This window comes from Monopterus albus, unplaced genomic scaffold (assembly GCF_001952655.1).
Source record: "Monopterus albus unplaced genomic scaffold, M_albus_1.0 scaffold236.1, whole genome shotgun sequence".
Lineage (NCBI taxonomy): Eukaryota > Metazoa > Chordata > Actinopteri > Synbranchiformes > Synbranchidae > Monopterus > Monopterus albus.
In genome coordinates, this window is record NW_018128116.1 from 338,684 (window position 1) to 358,377 (window position 19,694).

At 40.4% G+C, this 19,694-nt stretch overlaps 1 protein-coding gene across 1 annotated transcript in view; it reads left to right on the forward strand.

Moving 5' to 3' along the window:
* snx29 (sorting nexin 29) overlaps positions 1–14,888 on the forward strand; it is a 126,685-nt gene extending 111,797 nt beyond the window's left edge. Inside the window, exons 20-21 of the mRNA XM_020620398.1 lie at positions 5,009–5,148; positions 12,235–14,888. Of these exons, the coding sequence (XP_020476054.1) occupies positions 5,009–5,148; positions 12,235–12,361 (267 nt within the window). The 3' untranslated portion in view covers positions 12,362–14,888. The remainder of the gene's footprint in view (positions 1–5,008; positions 5,149–12,234) is intronic.
* The last annotated feature ends 4,806 nt before the right edge of the window (positions 14,889–19,694 follow it).

Consider the following 19,694-nt stretch of genomic DNA (forward strand, 5'->3'; position numbering starts at 1 on the left):
GAATGAGTTTCACTGTAAACACACAGTAATTCTAGATTTCCATGCAAGATCGAAGCCTTAGTCAAAAGGATTGATTTTCTGTTGTGGGGAAATTGTGGTTGTTGCTGCAGGGTTTAGTTACTTTTCACTTCTGAAAGTGTTTTTAGTAGCCAGGCAACATGTAGCTCTTTAGACGTGCTATTGGGTTTTTCTTCCTCCCCGAGAGCTCAATGGTGCAAAGCTGGCAGCAAATTCACTGAGCAAGACGCACATGTGACTGTTTGACGCTTCGCTCCTGCTTATCTGCACTCTGTGGGAAGTGACATTTACTGTAGTGCACTGTCTGTATATGTGTGTGCTTGTGCATGTACTGGATATATACATCCAGCTTCTCCGTCTGCCATTACATGGACATTCTGTTATCTCATATTGTGGTACATTTTGTGCACGCAATCATGCTAAAAAGCATATAAGTGCCTTATCTTGCACCCAGAATCCTTGATGATTTCATGGCATCTAGAGGCAAGAAGAACAGGAATAGACAGAAGAAAGTGTCGATAAACTATCCATACTGCCCTACAGATAGAGAGTATTAAATACAGAAGCAGTGAAGGAAAAATGGTTTAAAAATTTGTCATCAAATTTCCTAGGTTTTAGGGTAGGAAGGGGAGCTGGATTAGGATAATGAGTGAGGGGTGGGCTGTTTTATGTATTAAAACTCCAGCCCCAGAAGCTCTTCTTCTGCTTCCTTCCATTGTGAGCTGCTCAGAAGACAAAGACAGCACTTTTTTAATCCCACTGCCAAAGGTCTGAAGACATCTGAAATCCTTAGAATTAAAGGTTTCAACTCAGGCTGCAACACCTGAAGCTGGATGTTTTCCTCTGTGAGACCCTGGATCCCATCTTTCCTCACTGCCTCCATGTGGGTTCATAGCTTTTCTTTGGTCAGCAACATATCCTCCAGCTCTCTCTTCTCACTCTCTCAACTGTCAGACATGTCAGGGAGCTCCGTTCTGGACTTCTCCACATTGTTAGAGAGCTCATTCTGGAGGATCTCTCTTCCAGACAGCTGCTGTTTCCAGCTTTCCTCTTTTTCACAGAGGTGCTTCTTAAAGCTCTCTTCCTCCTGTGAAAGCACTGTCTGGAGGCTTTCCTCCTTTTTCAGCCAGCTGCTTCCTGCAGTTTGCCTCCATCTCTAAGAGCACCTTTGTTGAGCTCTTTCTAGTTTGCTCAGATTCAGAACTGTCTGCTTAACACTCAGTTTGCCCAAGGTATGTCTGTGAGCTTTAATGTGAGATTGTCTCTTTTGAGTTTCCATGATGACCAGCTTGTCCTTTCCATCGACGGACCGACTTGTCTTGGCCAACCCTCTTCCTCACACAGAGGTCCTCACCCTCTCAGTTTCCTCCTTCTGGATACAGAAGCTCTGTTGAAAGGAAATGATCTGCTCATCTCTCTTCTTCTTTTCCTCTGCTCCCTCCTCACACTCGCTTGTCAACAATTATAACTAGATTATAATTGTTTTGTAACACTGCTCTGTTTACATCCTGTCTTGTTTTGGTTTGCTAGTTGTCTGTTCACCTGCTATTAATATTTATGTTGAAAGCAACGTATATTCAGTATCAATGAAATATATATCTATACAGTTTAACATATTTAAATTTGTGAGATTGAAGCTGCTGAGACCTGCTAAACTTGTTACGATGAGCAGGTTGAGCTTTCTCATTTGTCACTGGATGTGTCTACGTTACTGCCTCATTTAGTAGGAATAATGTGGAATATCTAACGAAACAAACCAAGATGTTGGCTCCTTAAAATGGATGTGATTTATTTATGGGTAGTAGAAAATAAATCAGCCAAGCTAGTTTTGATTTAGCTAAGGAAAGTTGTAGCTGCAGTATTTCGCCAGCTGGCTGTCCCCTGATAGAGCTCTCCTGCTTTAGCTGTGTAGTTGGTATGTTCTCTTTGGCAGAGAATGCAGTAAGTGTGATAGTGGGATTTAATTTCTACAGATTACCAAGTCAGAGTGCAGTTACTGCAGCCTGGGCATCAGTACAAGGCTAGAATGTATGAACTGTGCAACCGGAGTGCAGTTACAACTGTAGCTACTGTGAATTTTGAAAGATGTTTACATTTCTATGGCATAATCATTTCTTATATGGTAACAATGATGTCAGACAGATTTGAGTGTTAACTCAGTTTTGACCAAATACATAGTTACTGCCTTCACGGGGCAGTATAACTTCTTATATCTTCCTTTATACTGGTGAACAGAGTATTTGGAACTTACTATATGTATATATCTTGTAGAAACACTGTGTAGCCAAAGGATGGTCTGACAAAGCCATGCTCATCTTCATGTCTTGTATATGCTGTTAAATGTGTTTTCCTGTATGACACATAGTAACAGCCTGATTTAAGCCCATGTGTCATATCAGTACAGCGGTGAAGAACAGAGGGAGGCAATGTCGAGAGAGATGTGTGTGAGCAGAGAGAATCAGCCATGTATTGTACTGTACCTGCATCAGTGTACCACAGTAGTTTCTGCTCTGCCCTCTCGTCTCTCTCTGCAAACAAGAGACTGCACCTGGCCTCTTCAGCTCCGGTCTCTATCACCACAAAAGGATGAATCTGTCACGATGTCCATTAGTGTTATTATTGCTCTGACATCAATGAAAGCAGTCAGGGTGTCTCTTATTGTGTTGACATAGCATGAAACCCACGCTGGCATACACAGCCTAATCTGACATATCAGATTTACCCGCTCCCACCGTGTCTGTTTTACCCTGTGTGAAGCAGAGTTTAGTTATCCTGCTCTTCTAAATGTACATATTCATCCACTACTTATCTACTCCCTTGTTTTAACGGTTCTCTATGGCCACTGTACTGCATAATTTGTCATCCACCAGCTATTCAGTACAAGGTTCAGAATCGCATTAAGGTGAATTTACACTACTGTAAATACTAAATATACAGCCAAAGGCAACAGATATGCCTCTGTGAGTTGAATATACATAGAAACTACATTGAAAATGACATTACATTACATTAAGATGACAATGAAATTCTTTTCCTCACTTTTTCCACTTTTATTTATGGTAGATACTTGTACAGTGATCCATTCGGTCGTTGCTCCGTGATAGGGTACACCGACATCAGTTAAAGTGTTAATGATAGACTTTAGCCTGTTTTATTTGATGTGGTAAGGATGCAAAAACAAAGTGACACTGTAATCTCCTTACACCTCTGAGAGGTGTGGGTATAGGGTTAGGATGGCCATACACATATAAGTAAATCTGGGGGAGAGCACGAACCTTCTCATGCATTACACCGTCCTGGTTTGTTACCACTTAATTATCCAACTCCAGTCTCCCCATCCATCTTTGCAAGCAGGCAAGCAGGAAGTAGAAAAATAAGCGGAACAAACAAAGCATATTTCAAGGTTAGTTAAACACCCTCAAAAAAATAGATCCCAGAGGAATGCAGAAAATTAGATTGTGGCCATATGGCATACCACTCTGATGTACAGACGTGGCTAAAACCATTGGCTGCTCTACACCTCACTGAAACAGTGCTGTGTTCTTCCTGGAAAATGCTGAAGTCAAAAGCTCTTTTGTGTTTTTGTTATGCTATAGAATAAAACTAAACTGCCAGAATCTATCACAATAGCTAAATTCATGCTTCTTCTAAAAAGGCCCGAACAAACACATCGGTACCCCTTAAAAGTGGTGATAAATAAGTGGATTGTGGTGACATTTCAAGCAGACTAATGTCTTCACTTGCCCTGTTGGGTAATGTGCTCCTGTGACTCTGGTCAGTAGTGACAGTTGACAGGAGAATAGTGAATGGCACTGCTCCCAAGAAAATGGCAGGTGGCCTGCTGAAAACAAATGCAAGCATGGGCTTCAAATGTCAAAAATGTATTAGCAGGGAGTAATTTCATTGCACATGATGATTAATGACTGTGAACCTACATCAGCTGTGTGTTGTTTAATTGTGAATTGGTTTTGGACATAGTGGTTATTATATGCAGTATTTCTTAATAAAGGGTCCTTTTATCTTTTACATTTCCATTATTGTGCCATTCAGCACCACAAAGAATTTATTGTTCTCGTACAAAAGAACAAAGTGTGTATTTTAAGAAATGACAAATTCACTTGGGTCTTGGGATCTTCACGTCAAAGGAGAAATTGTTTCAAAAACATTCAACACCAGTGGCCTACTAGAATGGGTGTGTGTTCCAGTCCCATGCACCAGAGAGCATAATGGACCGTTGCCCAGGCTTTGTTCTGAGCCTTGCTGGACAATGATTAGCCGTGCTAGCACTGGCCATGTAGCTCATTGCCTCTGCCTCCAGAGTGGCTCAGTGAATGAGGTCTGAGTTCTCAAATGGCTGTGGCTGATTGTTCTTTACCATCAGCGACCAAATGACAAAATAAACACAAATATTGAGTTGTGTTTGCCTGCTTTGCTTTGCTTGTCATGGGAGCTAAGGGATTTGGAGGCCTGGTCAGTTGGCGTGTAATGAACAAAATGTTGCTGGTTTTAACTGCAGCTGACAGTAGAAAGGGGACACATCATGAGGGATTCCTGTGCAGGATTTGAGCCTGGCCCAGCAACAGCATATACAGACTCGTATGTTTTTAAGTCACAATATGCAATGTTTTGCCTCAAGGCAGCATGTGCTTGTGTCTTTCCTTCCCCTGATACATGGCAGTTATCATGATGAGCTCCCTAGCTTAAAACATTATATGGCCCACAGTGGTAAGGCCAACAATAGGTTACTGAAGAAAGGGAGTAGTGAACACAACGACGAATGTCCATAAAGCTTTCCGGTGTGCCGTATGTTGTTGTTAATGTTGGCAGCGGTCTTCCTCCAATGGAGGAGCGCTATTTTTACTGTAATACTATAGAATATTTAAGTCGCATGTTACAGGTTTAACCTCAGCCTTTTATCATATATATTAATAAGGTGTTCTTCTCCCTCCTTCCCCACTCTGTTTGTTTCCCTCTCCCTCCCTGTCTGCAGGATGCTAAGTTTGTGGAGGAGAGGAGGAAGCAGCTGCAGGGCTACCTTCGCACGGTCATGAACAAACTGATCCAGACGCTGCCGGAGTTCACAGCCCACCCCACCAAAGAGACCCTGCTGTCTCTGCTACCTTTCTGTCTGTAAGTGGACACACAGGCATGTTCGACACACTGTAGCTTTTATGTGAGCGTGTGCACTTGCAAGGCTGGGTGAGAGAGAGATTTATGTAAAGGATGTCAGCACGTGTGCAGGTGCAGGGTTACCATGAAAGACTGCTGCAGTGTTACAGGTGATATGATAAAACTGCAGATCCATTGCATGGTTTTTAGTTGTTTTTTGGATTCCAAATGATTTACCTCCTTAACAAAATGTGGAAATTTCATTGTATGCTACAGTAACCTGACATCTGAAAAGGACCAACTGCTTGTGAGTTGGCAGTATTACACCTGTTTAATCTATAGCATTTCAGAAAGAATGAGCTGCCAATTTTGTAACAAGTCAGTATGGACATGAAAAACTAAATGACCAAAATGTACCTTTTATTGTTCCGGGCTAACTGTACCAAACTGCTGATGTGAAAGCCACCTAAGTCAGAAACAGACCTTTTATGTCTTTGAGTTCCTAAGGAGCATTGGATTTAAGACACACAAGGAATGTGTGGGGTTTACAGTATATAAACTCTTGTGGGACGTCATGGAGTAATAAAAAAAATTACAGCAACTGCTGAATATGACAGCTGAGTTACAGGAATATACATGTACTTTAAACTAAATGCATGATCAGATGTCCACAACAAGAACAACACTGGTAGAAAGTTTGGAAGCCCCAGACACCCACATTGGTATTTTCAATTACTTTGGCTAATTTGGCTCTGGCTCAAGTTGAAGAAGGGTCTGGCTATGCTTTGATTGAATTAAATAGGAAATTCATTTAAAAAATGTTCTTTCAAGAGGCACCACACCATGTGCAGTCGTTTAAAAAAATCCATTTTCCCTTTTGCAAGTAAGTAGAGATAAGTTAAAATTGAGAGGTAGGTCTCCGGGCAGTAGTCTAGTAGAATAAGAGTAGACTCACAGGGCTGTCTTATTATTTAGTCTGCACTGACAGGTGTAATAATCATCTCTCTCTTTCTCTTATCTCTAGGCTGAAATAGAAACTTTTCTATTCCACATCTTTGAATGGCCTGAAATATTGGTGTCAAGCCAGCAACATCTGCTCCAAACCTGGTGTCACTTTCTGATGTTCCTCCTACACCATAACACAGTTTTTCAGAGTTTAACATATCTTCATTCATTCTACTAATGAATGCATGTTTGTGATTTTGTACTTATGTAGTAATTACTCCTGACAAGTCCAAAACAACAGCATCTTGAGCATTATGTCATGCAACATGATGCAGAGAGCCTGCAGACACGTCTACCTTTGATGAGATTCAGTAGTGGCAGTTGACAGAGCTGATGGTTAAGCACTTCTTGTCTTTGGTGTGATTGGCAATGACACGAGCATTTTTACCTTCGTGACTTAGCAGAATGCAGTTGACAGTGGACCCGCACGCAATCAGGATTCCATAATATTCCTGTCTCATGAGTTGAAAGGCACATGGTACTCTCACTGGAGTTGCTTTGTAAAAACGTTGCTCTGAAGCATGTCAGTGTTCTCATGGTATTTAGTGGTTTAACTTGATGTTACCATCTAATCTGGATTCCATAACTACCAGTTCAGTTGGCAAGATCAGGCCTGTGCTGGGATAGCATCATCAGCGAGGGATGGAAGTCTGATTAGTCCAAACTGGAAGCCATGCCTCGCTAGATTATGTGTCTGACCCTCACCATTCATTTTGGTGTGCAAAAAATATATATTCCTGGTTTTTCTCAAAAATCCTGTGTTTGACTTTCTCTTAATCAGACCTTTATTTTGCCCCTAGATTTTTTTAAGGAAAGGTACATTTTTTGACCACTCCTGTCATCAGTCACCAACATTATTTTACACACCAAGACAATTTTTGCATTTGATATATATTACCTATGTTTTGTTTGCTTCACAAAATTACATAACATTTACACTGCAGTTATAGTATATGAAAATGTAAATGTAAAACCCAACTGTAAAACTAGCAGAAATTAGCTTGTTAGCCAACAATAATGTGGTTACAGATTAACCTTTGCCTTAACTAAGTACTACAGCTTCATAGCTGAGCTAACTCAGTACTTAACCCTATAAAACCATTTGCATCATATTTGATACTTGAGGTTCCTGAGCAAAAAAAAAAAATCGCCAAAAATGCCCCATGTATCAAATGTGATACAAAAGAAATAGAAATAATCTAAATAATATGGCACCTCTATTCCTATATGCCGGGCTGTCTGTCTGTCTGGCAAATAAAAATTGTGAATCTTGAATTTTGAATCATGAATTATATTTTGCATTTTGTTAAAAGGTTTAATAAACATCTCAGTTCCGAAAAATTAGAATGTTCTGGCTATTTTTTGATGTGTTAGGCTTTAGAGGGTTAAGTACAGTAGTAAAACATGAATAGATTGTAAAATGTAAATAATGTCGGAATGACATTCGCATGATTATTTTGATGATATAGGGGGCCATTTTTGACCCACTACTGCAAGAGTGTTGGTTCCAGTGGCATATGCATTAAATATATCGTGTGCTCTCTACAACTTCAGAAACACTCAGAAGCATCACATCATAAGACACCCGTCTCCTCATGAAGGACATTCAGTGATCTCTCTTCCACTCAGAAATGTCTGCTCATGCCCACTGTGAATGAGCGGACATTAATGGGCAAAATAGATATGTACTCTCGTTTTCATTAACTAGAAAAAAAAGGGACATTTTTCAAGTGTCTCTGTTTCTTGACGGCTGTTATTCTCATTAATCTGTACAGCCACTTGTCCTCTGAACCTCCATGATGGCACCAGATGTCGTCACCAGCAGATCTGTGACACAAAGGGAAACCCAATGAAGGGTTGGAGAGACTGAAACACCAGATGACAGATATTCAGGTTCTTTGAGCCAATTAGAAGCCAGTGGAGAGAGAAAATGACAGGAGGCGATTTAATGGGTAGAAGGCAAGAGTGGAGGTAGGAGGAAGAGAAAGAGACAGATGAAAGAGGAAAAGATAAAGAAAGAAAAGATTTATATTCAGGCCCTTCAGATCTCCTTCTGACACACACACACACACACACAGGGACGTACAGGAGCTCAGTCTTCCTGTGTCTCTAGTCAGTACTGTACCTGCAGTAGTTGACAACACAGTTAACCCAGCTTAATCTGTTGATATCTTGGAAATAATAATTTGACAGTGTCAGCTCAAGGTTCACTGTTTCCAGAGTTTTCAACCATTTCACTCAGTTGTGGTGGAAAGTAATTAAGTACCTCTGCTAAAGACTGTGCTTAGAGTTGAGTATTTTGATCTTATACATCGATTTGGCTAAATTTTAGAGCCAAATGTTGTACTTTTTGCTCCAGCACATTTATTATATAACTTCTGTTACTAGTTACTTTGCAGAACCAGAATAATACAATAATTACAGTATAATCATAAGACTTTAACGATCCCCAGTGAAAAATTCACAAGCTATCCAACAGTAATTCAAATTAAATGCATAGTAGTTAAACCTAGCTCCCCCTTTAGCAGCTGCAACAATAAATGCGATGTACACAACAATGCATCATTATTTATAATACAATAATATGATATACAGGAATGTGAAATATGCCATTCTGTATAATGAGTACTTTTACTGTTGGTACTTTAAGATACTAATACTTTTGATTTTGTTTTGATGCTAATACTTAAGCAACGATTTGAGTGCAGGACTGTAACTGGACCAAAGTATTTTTATGTTACTTTTACTTAAGTAAGGGATCTGTGTACTTCTTCCACCACTGTCACTTGGTCTTCATCATCGGTTTGCTCTGTTTGAGTCTGTTAGCTGACTTTAAATGTGAGCATCAAAGACTGAATGAATGCTAATGTCATGAATGAACTTTGAATCATATCCGATAAAAAAGTGACAGTAGCAAGTGGACCTTACTTTGGGATTATTTTGTCAGACTGTGTTGTTTATAGTGTCTTTGGTCTCTGTTAGTAGCCGTGCAGGCAGTGTGGTCAGCATACAACGGCAACGATCAATCTGTTCATCCACCACTTTTGTCCACTTTGGACTGACATAACTCACCAACTATTGGTGCAACTTAACTAATAGCTGTCTGGGTGACAAGCCAGTTTGTCTGTGCTTGATGGTGTGTACTGATCTCTTTGTGCCTCTCCACACATGCTGCAATTTTTCTCACTTGTCTGGAACAGTGACACAGTCACAGCTCTCCTTAGATTTGCCACCGCTCTAGTACTGTATGCAGCTTGACCTCAACGCTTTTATGGATTATTCAGAACTCAAACTACACACACTCAGTTTGGGCTCAGGCCTTATTGACCTGGGGGAAAAAGTGTTGGAGACCTTTGTCTCACTGCTGAGAGCAGTATGTGCCAACAAAAGAGTAACCTTTTATTGTGGTGCCCTGAAACAATTTATTCATGTCTGCCTGTGTATATGCATGTTGATGTTACTTGAGAACTAGAGGATGTGTATATGTGTGTGTGAAGAGAAATGTGGAGGGAGCAGACTGTACTATTTACTGCAGCCCACCTTTCACAGTCAGTCAATTTGATGCATGCTTGTGCTTGTGTACCTGTTTACTCAAATTATGCTCCTCTGCAGTCAAATTATTAATGTTCCAACAGTTCATGGAAACATTATCCTGCACAAGTCAATATCAATGTCCAAATGGGGTTCAAGCACATGCCGAGAGCCAGAAAAAATCTATATGCCTAATTAATTGAGCAATTTAGCTTCATTATTCGGTTTGCTATGAATAAATAAGATTGCTTGCAGTTCATCTCTGCATGTTTTCCCCAGTTTAGTAGGACTTTTGGTGATATCACTCTTTGGTTAACCTTGGTCCAATTCAAATTGTGCACCTACACTTGATTAAACGTGCCTGGTGTGGTGGAGATACAGGAATAAGTGGCACTTGAGCCACTGCCAAATGTACATTCTGTGCCAGAGGAAAGGGAATAATGTTCAACATATTAACGAGGTGCAGGCTGTTCTCAGGTTGGCTGGAGTTTGAATCCCAAGTCGTCCTGTAACAGTCTCTTTCATGTCTTGGCCTATTTTCACATGACAGAGCCTCTCTGTGCTCTCACTGCTTTTCTAGTCCCTGGCCCTCGCATGCCAGCGTATGGCCTGCAGTGATACATGTAACCAAAGCACCTCAACAGGAGTGCATTTATTTTTAGAATGTGTTGTCCAAATAGGAATCAAACTCCTCATAGGCCCACCCAGACGTCCCATACACCCTTAAACACAGCTCGAGCAATCATTAAAGAGGCCAGCTGGACATCCACAGGGAAATGCCCTCTGCCTCATCACTGTTTTTAATATATATTTAAAGTCTCTTTGTTAAAGAATCACTTGAACTTCCAGCTCTTATTAGCAGCAGGTGAGAGGTCATTGTCTTGGGAGTGAAGTGCTTCAGTAAAGCAGGGGAACCCAAGACGCTTCAAACAAAAAGGGAACATTTTGCTCCAGGGCTTCACTCATCCCTGCTTTTCATTTCCTCACTTTGACAAGTGCCTCTCATTCATCCTCAACAGTATCAGATAAGACTCAGGGATCGGGGGTTCATATGTTGAGGAGACGGTCGTCACGGTAACTAGGGCAATGATGTCATCAAGTGGTCAGGATTATTTCCTCCTGAGTACCAGGAAGCTTCAACAGCATCATGAAATGAGAAATGACTATAATTCAATTCCTTGTGTACTAATAATGGCTTCCGGTTGCGAGGGCGGGGATAATGAAGTTGTTCAATCTTGAGAAAAATAAAAGATACTGCAAGGACAGAAACTTACCAGAAGCCAAACTTATGTTAAAATAAAAAGCCCTGTTCATGACTATAACACTGTGGGCTTTAACTGAACCCCCCCATCCTAATCACGTCCTTATCATGTTATTGAGGTTTCCTTACAGCATTCAGTATATGAGCAGGACCTTCACAGTTGTGTTATGGGATGTTTTAGTGTCTCGCCAAACATATTGTAAACATGACCTTTCTCCTTGCTTGTGCAACTTCCCATGAAGCTCCAAAGTCTGTGCTCTTGCCTCTGTATAAGGTGCCTTAAGAATGTACATGTGCCATGAAAGGTAACTAGAATAGTGTAGATGCGGGATGATTTCTCTAGCCACTAGAAGAACCACCTGTAGAGCACAGTGTAGCATGTCCCTGCTGGGTAAAAAAAGGAGCTCTGGATGCCAGCAGAGTTCAGGCTGAGGCCTCTGTCCTCAGAAATATGTAAGCTAGATGGCCAAACAGTGTTATGATAGATTAATACACAGTAATGGTTATTTCAAATGAGACAGCTGGAAGCATTAAAATATGAGCCAGAGACGGTGTTTTCAACCCACCATTGTGAGCTAAGGTCCTTCTTTTCATTTATTAGCAGATCACAAATGAATAAGGTGCATATCACCGCCTACTGTATTGAAGTATAAAGAATAATGTCATTTAATTACCTGAGTTGTAATTGGTTTGAAATAAAACCAAAAAATGCTATCCTGTTTACCAATCCTGTTTCTTTAATAAAATGAATTCATCCTCTTCTGTGTAATTCTGTTCCCAAGAGTGATTTTTAGACTCCATTCCTTTCCTGCTTCCTGCACTATTTCCTCAACTTTCTCCCTCTCGGAGTCACATTTACGACAATCCATAATATTATGCTCAGCATATTCCAGAGTGTTACACCACTGGCAAAGATTTGTAGGACTTATTGAAGCTGAATTTGACTTAATTAGCCAGCTAGCTACAGCGTTGCAGATAAAATCTTCCAGTGATTATTAATTATTAAGAATTTTGAGTGGTAAATCTGCCACTGTTATAGTAAACCATACCTTTGCAGTGTGAGAAGGTTTGACAGATGTGCATGTAGCAGTAGTAACTGATTCATTTTTCTGATTCAGCTTATTTGGTGCATGCAAAGCTTTGCCATTTGCTGTTCTGACTCGATGTCTGGTTTTTCTCTAGCAGAAGGGAGATGATGCATTCAAGCCTCCAGATGCAGCATCAGTGCTTTGTTTGAATAAGAAACTTTGCCAGATGTTCACCCAAAGCCCATGGCTTTTATCTTCTCCTCCCCACTGTTCTCTCTCTAGAGACACACCCCAGGCCAATGACACCGGAGCCAAGACACCGCGGTCCAGAACCTCTTCCCGCTTCCCCAGACTGAGCCGCAGTCGCAACCAGGAGACCAGACCTGAACCACAGAGTGGTGACCTTTAATCCCAGGGCCTTTGAGCTGGTAATTTCACTGTACTGTGTAGGTTGCAGATATCAGTGTTCCTGTGCTCACCTGGTCTGTGACACAGACCTACCATGTGTGAGGACATTAAGGGTGTCTACGGGGCCTTCAAAGCCTTACAGACTAAAATGTCTCAGTCACGAGAGTGGAGGTGAATGTGTTCACATTGCAGGCCTCTCTAGGAGAATATGTAAATGTCTCGGTCCATTGTCTGGCTGAGTAAATGATAAATGACTCCCCAGAGGCTGCCTTTTGTTTGACCCAGTCAGACAGCACCTGTTACCTCACACGGAGACCAAAACACTCTGTAAACTGCACATGGACCAGCCTGGGACTGCTCTCTTTTGTCTCAACCATGTCTTTTTTTTTCTTACTCTACTCAGTTTTTTAGTAAAAGTGTATCACGGTCTCAGTGCCTACGGTGTTTTGTAGCTGCTTTCCTGCTAGGGGTGGGGGGTGGGGGGAGTGTGTTGAGGTGAAGAGGGGTTGTAATACTCTCTTGTGGAATGATTTCTGTTTTTCAGTTTATGTGTAAGGATCATAGAGCCACTATTTACAGTCTCGGACATAGACCACCAGGCAATGGGCATTCCTTTTTCCTAGTTCTGTTATATTATCATTATGACTATTACATATAATCTACAGAAAGCATATCATATCTTAATGTCACCAAGGATGCAGCAGTTATCGAAAATATCTTTTAGATTCAACATAATAATCTTAGCAAGTGCATGAAAATTATTGAGGTGGAGAGGTGAGTTAAATCTGTCTTTACGTATTTAAGAATCAAAAAAGTCAAACCACAATATGTTAATGAAATAATAGATTTTAAAATAGTGCATATTAAAAGAGGAATTTGACATTTCCAGATTTAGAGTACACCTAAATGTGTGAATTTTCCAGCCACTCTTTATTTTAGATACTCTGCAAAAAGCTAAGCTTGAGAAATTGCCTTTTTAAGCTAAGCTACTTTGGCTATTATGCTAATTTGTCAGCTAACCTTTAACGATAATAGTTATTTTCTTTGACCACAAAATGCCAGTAGCTATGTTGCTAAGTACAATACACATAGTATTTCTTGTTAGTTTACTAGTGATATTCGGTGTAACTGGTGGCGATAGTTCTTTTGAAGCCATTTGCGAACTCGTAATGATGACACTTCTGCAATCCTTTCTGCCAAGTGGGAGATATCATAGCGGACAGAAATTCCTGATTTTTCCAACTCAGGGTTACAAATTGATGGTTTTTCCCACTCGGCTGCTCATTATTACAGTTCAAACAACAGGACATGAACGTAGCATAAAATATGCATTTGTGGTGAGTAAATATTTAGGTGTATGCGTGAACCCCCCCAAAAGACAGATTGCTCTCCAATCAGCAGAAATAAATATATATATAATTTTCCCTTTCTCTGACCTCTGTTCCACCCCTAATAATTTTCATACAGTCCCTTAAACCATGTCAATCACTTGCTATGATGTATATGAGAAAAAGGGGAACGCTGTCTTACCATTAATATTGATGTGTAAGCTGTGTTTCTGTGGGTTTAGCTTCTCCCAAATCAAAGGTCGACTGGCTTTAGTGACAGATTCAGTGTTTAAAGATTGTTTAACTAATGTGTTTTAGCAGGATATAATACAGTGTTATTTTGCAAATGAATGTTTTAATGATGACTAAACACTTGAATAGAAGCTGCTTATTAGTGTTGAGTGCCAGGAAAGGGCTGCTGAGCATCAAGTGTGTGTGAAACAGAAGCTTATGCATATGCATGGCTTACCCCAGAGTAGTCAGAGGCTATGTTCAAACAAAAAGTGATTGTGTCAGAAGGTTTTTTTGGCAAACTTGAATCAAAGGGTCGGCTCACAATACTGTAAACACTGTTCACTGTCGATGACGGGAGGTGAGCAAACAAAGCTTGTGGGTTTTAATTAAGCTGTTATTCTTACACAGAAATGAAACCCAACTACTGGTAAATACTGCGCAGTGTTGTCAGGAAAATCTCACATTGTGCTGTCAAATAAGACCATTTTCAGAGAATTTTTGTCTGTGGCGCTTCTGTTGCATCCTATCTTCAACATGTAATGTAACTTAAATATGAATTTCTATCATTGTTGTTTTTATTAAAGATCATTCTCTACTGGGACGCAGTTAAAAGAGTAGAACTGGTGATATTTTAGGTGTAGGACTGCCTCATCTCTTATACAGTCAAGGTTTGGGACAAGCTCCATATTGTATCTGAGGTAGTGTATAGTAGCTATGCACAGAATCATTCCACTCCTTTGATTTAGCACTGCATTAATATTAATATTGTTGGGTTCAAAATCAGTGGCATTACCTTTTAAGAAACCCTGAAGGCAACTTAAAGGTACCCTGTCAAATTTTAGACCACTAGCAGTGCTATAGAGAAATGTTTATACTGTATGTGTGGGGCCCATTTTTTGATTGTGTGTGGTCCACGAGGGACTGTTGTTTCATGTATGAGCAAGACAATAAAATATGATCCATGAAGTCCAGTTGGAGGAATGCTTTTAGGTTTTAAAAGCTTATTAGATTGCAAAACACAGCACAGTGGTTTGTATTGCTCGGTCCACATGTACACTTCTGGCAGCAGTTGTTTCATCTTTGAGACAATCTTGAGATAAACAGCAGAAATATGCCACTTATGTTACAAGGTAATTCACCAGGAATTCATGATCGCAGGTGCATTGGCCAGTGCAGTGCTTTACCAGTATTGTGCTGCAGAAAAAGCTGAACCGGATCCAAAAATTTTTCTGCATGATGCTGCCTAGCTAACAAAAACGTGGTTGGAAACAATCCAGGGTTTTAAATATCTTTTAAAAAAAATTGCTTTGCTTAATTAAAAATCAATGTTTTCATTGTTCACAGGAAAACTCCACCAGATCCACCAGGGACTGAACAATAAAGTCCAGTGTACAGTGCATTCAATACTAATGTCTCCATGTCCATGTTGTCATCGTTAACTTTGTTGATTATGGCTGAAGGCAGGAGGCCATTATGCAATTGTGCTGCAGCGTTTGTGTGCCAGTGTGTGTCAGTATTCATCTATGCATTCATGTAGGTTCATACAGTTGGTGTTTATGATGTAATCTTAATACAGACATGTGTTTGTGTTGCATGTGTTTATATGGTGAGAAGAATGCATCAGTGCTCACATTATATTCTGCATTTGAACGGTATAAATGGGCAGATATACTGTGAATTCCATCTAGGGAACATCTGTGACTGTGCATCTGTTATGATTGTCAAATGGTTATATAACCATCCCTGCTTAAGCCATTTTGGGAAAGACTGTCCGTTTTATTTTTGTTTATTTTTTTCAGTGCTGGGCTTGATGAACTGGGTCAGTAGAGAGAGTGAGGGAGCTAAATGTTCATTGTCTGTTGGCCAGAAAATTGGCTACAAGCCCATTTACACTCTGGGTGGCTGCTTTTGGCATTGTTAAACATTACACACACACACACACACACACACATGCATATACACCAAATGGCTGCATGCAAAGTACAGCAACACCTTCTGTAGCCTGGCGCAGCCTTGACCTTCATCTGTTAGAAAGTCACTGTAATACAGTACATGCATTATGAGATGCTCCACCTGTTATAAGTCTTGTAACTTGGCATATTTGTTGTGTAGGAAGAGACTGGAGGGTCAGAGCTGATATGACACACAGAGAGATGAAGCCTGACGAATAATTAACCACTAATGAAACACCCGGGAGACACTGGGGCAGCAGTGGTGCAAGGTTGATGTGTTTGATTAGATTTTCTGCAGTAACAGTGAGGTAGCCTACACCAGGAGATGCCCGCCAGCAGGAACGGCTGCTACAGTACCTTTAACACCAGATGAGGCGTCCTGTGGGCTGTACAGAGTCTCATCCTGCAGATACAGGTGAGTCAAACCTCTTCCTACCAGGGCAGAGAAAGAGAACATACAAAGGGAAACCTCTTCACATTTAATTTGCACCTTTTAGGGCTGTAGAAATAAAGGGTAGAAGTTTCATTAGGCAAATTTCCAACAGCAATTACAGTAATTACAGCTGCTTAAATAACTACCATTGTAACATCTGTTTTTCAGACATTTTAATGCCATGTGCTGTCATTAAATTTACTACAAATATCACAGCAAACAAAAGCTTCATCCCAGTCTGTGCTGCCCTAATTAAAAGCCCAACTTCTACAGTAAAGACTCTACCAGTTGCAGAGCAAGTATAATTTATCATGCTCAGGTCAGACACCGCATTTGCAAACTGCTAAAAAGAAATGAGAGTTAAAATCCTTGACCTTTCCTCCTACCTGCAAACTCGAGATAAAAACTATTTATCAGATTTCTTGGTACTAAAAAATATTTGGAGCTCTGTATTTTAAGTTGTCTAAGCATAATGTCCAGATGACTGCAGTGCAGAGAGAGGTGAAAAATAAGAGTGAATCAACATCTGATGTAACAATAATCATTTCACACACTTATCAGAAGGTAGTCACCTGAAGCTCTTCTGGGGAACTTTCAGACTCATTTTCTTGTACTTTTTTGCACAGAAGAATTGCAATTAAAGAAAATTAAAGGTTCCTCCTCCAGAGGGAGTTTCTCTAGAACCAAAATCGACCTTGTGACCAGAGTATAGTTTGAATAAATCTTCCACGTTCCACCTCCTCATCCCTGCTCATATTTCTTTATCCTGCCCTCCTGCCTCTCCTTGAAGATGTGGACATCCTTCTCGGCTCATTGTACAGGACTGTATGTAATTACTAAGCTCTTACCTTTGTGTGAGGAGCATCAAGGAGACAGGGGCCCTGGTTTAAACAAGGTCACTGCATAAGCATTCCTCCTATCTTCACAGCACAATGCTGAGGCTTGGCATCAGGACAAATGTTCATTATAATGATAAGGGCCTGGATGTCTCAGGGACTCTTTAGACAGTGGGCCCTTCTGGAAGGAGCTTCCTAATAGAAACCAAGATTAGCGTGTGCTTTATATTTATGCTTGCAGGGCAGCAGCAGATGTTCTTCAGAGACTGCAGAGCCTCCATCAGCTCTGCTGTGTTGCTCCTATTAGTAATTACAGTTACTTTAACATTTGCTGCTGTTGGTTACTGAGTACATTTTGCTGTTCTTCCCCTGGGACCGCTGTACATTTATTTTGGCAATGCCCTTTTGTAAAAACATTTTGTGTGTTTTTTTAAAACCCATACTGACTTAAATTTTCTTCTGCTTTGGAAAAATGTGCTGTTTGGCTTCCTGGTAACATTAATTATTGCTATTACATCTACAAATTTTATTAGCAGAATTCCATATTCATAAATGCAAATTCACTGGAAAGTCTCCCAACATTTCTTTTTTTAAATGGAGGTCAAACAATACAAAAAGGCTGTAAAAATGGAAGAACTGTAGATTCTTTAAAATATTTGTATGAACTATGTCTAACCCCCCCAGCTTTCTTTGCTCTATTACTCTGTGCTTGCCATATATTGTTATATGTTTATAATTTCATGACATGGCACGATTGTTTCTTTCAATTAAAAAAAATTTTTTTTTTTAAAGTTTTGCTACAGATTACGTCTTATTCTTGTGTTGTGACTGTTGCTCATGATAACATTTTACTTACTGTACCACCTATATTGAAGAGATTTCTTACCATAGTCTTCCATAAGAATGAAAACTTAATTCAACAATAATCACCTCTAGTTCCTGTTTTTTGTCAGAAGTAAAAAGAAGCCGTTTTCACTTGGAACTCTACTGGTAAACCAACACATACACAAGCTAAACAAAGCAAGTGAGCTCCTCAAACCCTTGTTAAACTGAACGTGGCAGGTAACAGGATCTTCTATTTACTGCTGATTGTTGCATGTTGTTTTCTTCATTAGATGAGTATATTAATCCTGCACTGAGAATGCAGTCTTAGTCTAGGCAGTTCAGGCAGAGCACTGAAGCTCTTCTGTCTCATTAATGCTCAGCATCACTGGATGACTGATGCATCATCAGGCTCAAACAGACTGTATAATGCCACAACTAGAACACATGCCTGTATCCAAGTTGTGCCCTTTCCTTGAATAACTCATATTTTTGGTTTCATAAGTGTTTCCATTGTCATTTTTCAGCACCCTGTATTTCATATTACTTTCTCCTCAAAGGTCATTCTCTTCTTTGTCTTCTTCTCTTCCCCCCGTCCTTTTCTCTGCCACAGGTTGCCTTCCACACTATCTCTCCTCTCTTCATTTCCCAATCATCTCTCTACATTTAACCTTTTCACAGTGCTTCCTTTTCCACTCTGTCTCTCACATGCTCCTCCAGTCTCTCCTCTTCTTGTTCGCTCTAAGACCCTGCTCGGCATATTGTATTTACTCAGCCTGTCACTGGCTGTCTCTGTTTATTACCTGTTCAGCGATGAGGCTGCAGAGACAGCGAGAACCAGCCCTTTGGAGAATTTTCCTCCCCACTCTCCTGCTGCTGTCTGTCGCTGAATCTTAAAACACCGTTTTGGAAAATTGATAGTTTCAAGTTCTTTCCCTTGAAATGTATTCTGTATCAAGCACCAACTTCTGCCTGTTGCGTCAAAGTTCACGTGACCTGTGGTTGTTACAGGGAGCGGGGGCTGTGGATCAGGAGAATGAATTACCTAAGGGTCTAAACAGAAAATTCATTTCTCTTGTATCTTATCCAAATAAATTCCCATGTTAAGATGTAATGAATTATGTTAATGAATATGCTCTCAGTTCTGGGACCATGGGAAATAAACAGTGAGCTTTTATCCTTAAGCTGTTTATAAATGTCTTTAGCATGAAGACATGATCTCATTTATTGTATCCATCATGAAACTCCAGTTTGGGCTTCAGCTATTCCTGTAGAATAGGATCTCACAAGGCTCTCCTTTGTTCTTGTCCTCTCATCTGGCTTTTCTTTACCAGGCTTTCGCAATAGCCTGTGGCACTCTTTTGATCAACTCAGTATCTCCATCTGAACACCTCCAAGCACTGCTTAGACCTCGGTGGGGAGGAAGCGCCAGGTGAGCGGAGGTGAGATGTAGCTGCGCTGAGCTAACAACACAACTGTATCAGCCCAGAGGTGGAACTGAAACTTCACGTTGGATCAGACTGCAGCATCCAGCATTAGCACCATTAGTCAACAGAAAACCGTTACAGTTGGACCAGTACTGAGGTACTTGTACTCGATTATTTCACTTTCTCCTACTTCATACTTGGGATCCATCAAATAAATACTAGGTACACATACACACACAGCCAGATGAGGCTGTGTGTGTAACACACACAGTATGTGTGTGTTACACACATACTGTATGTAT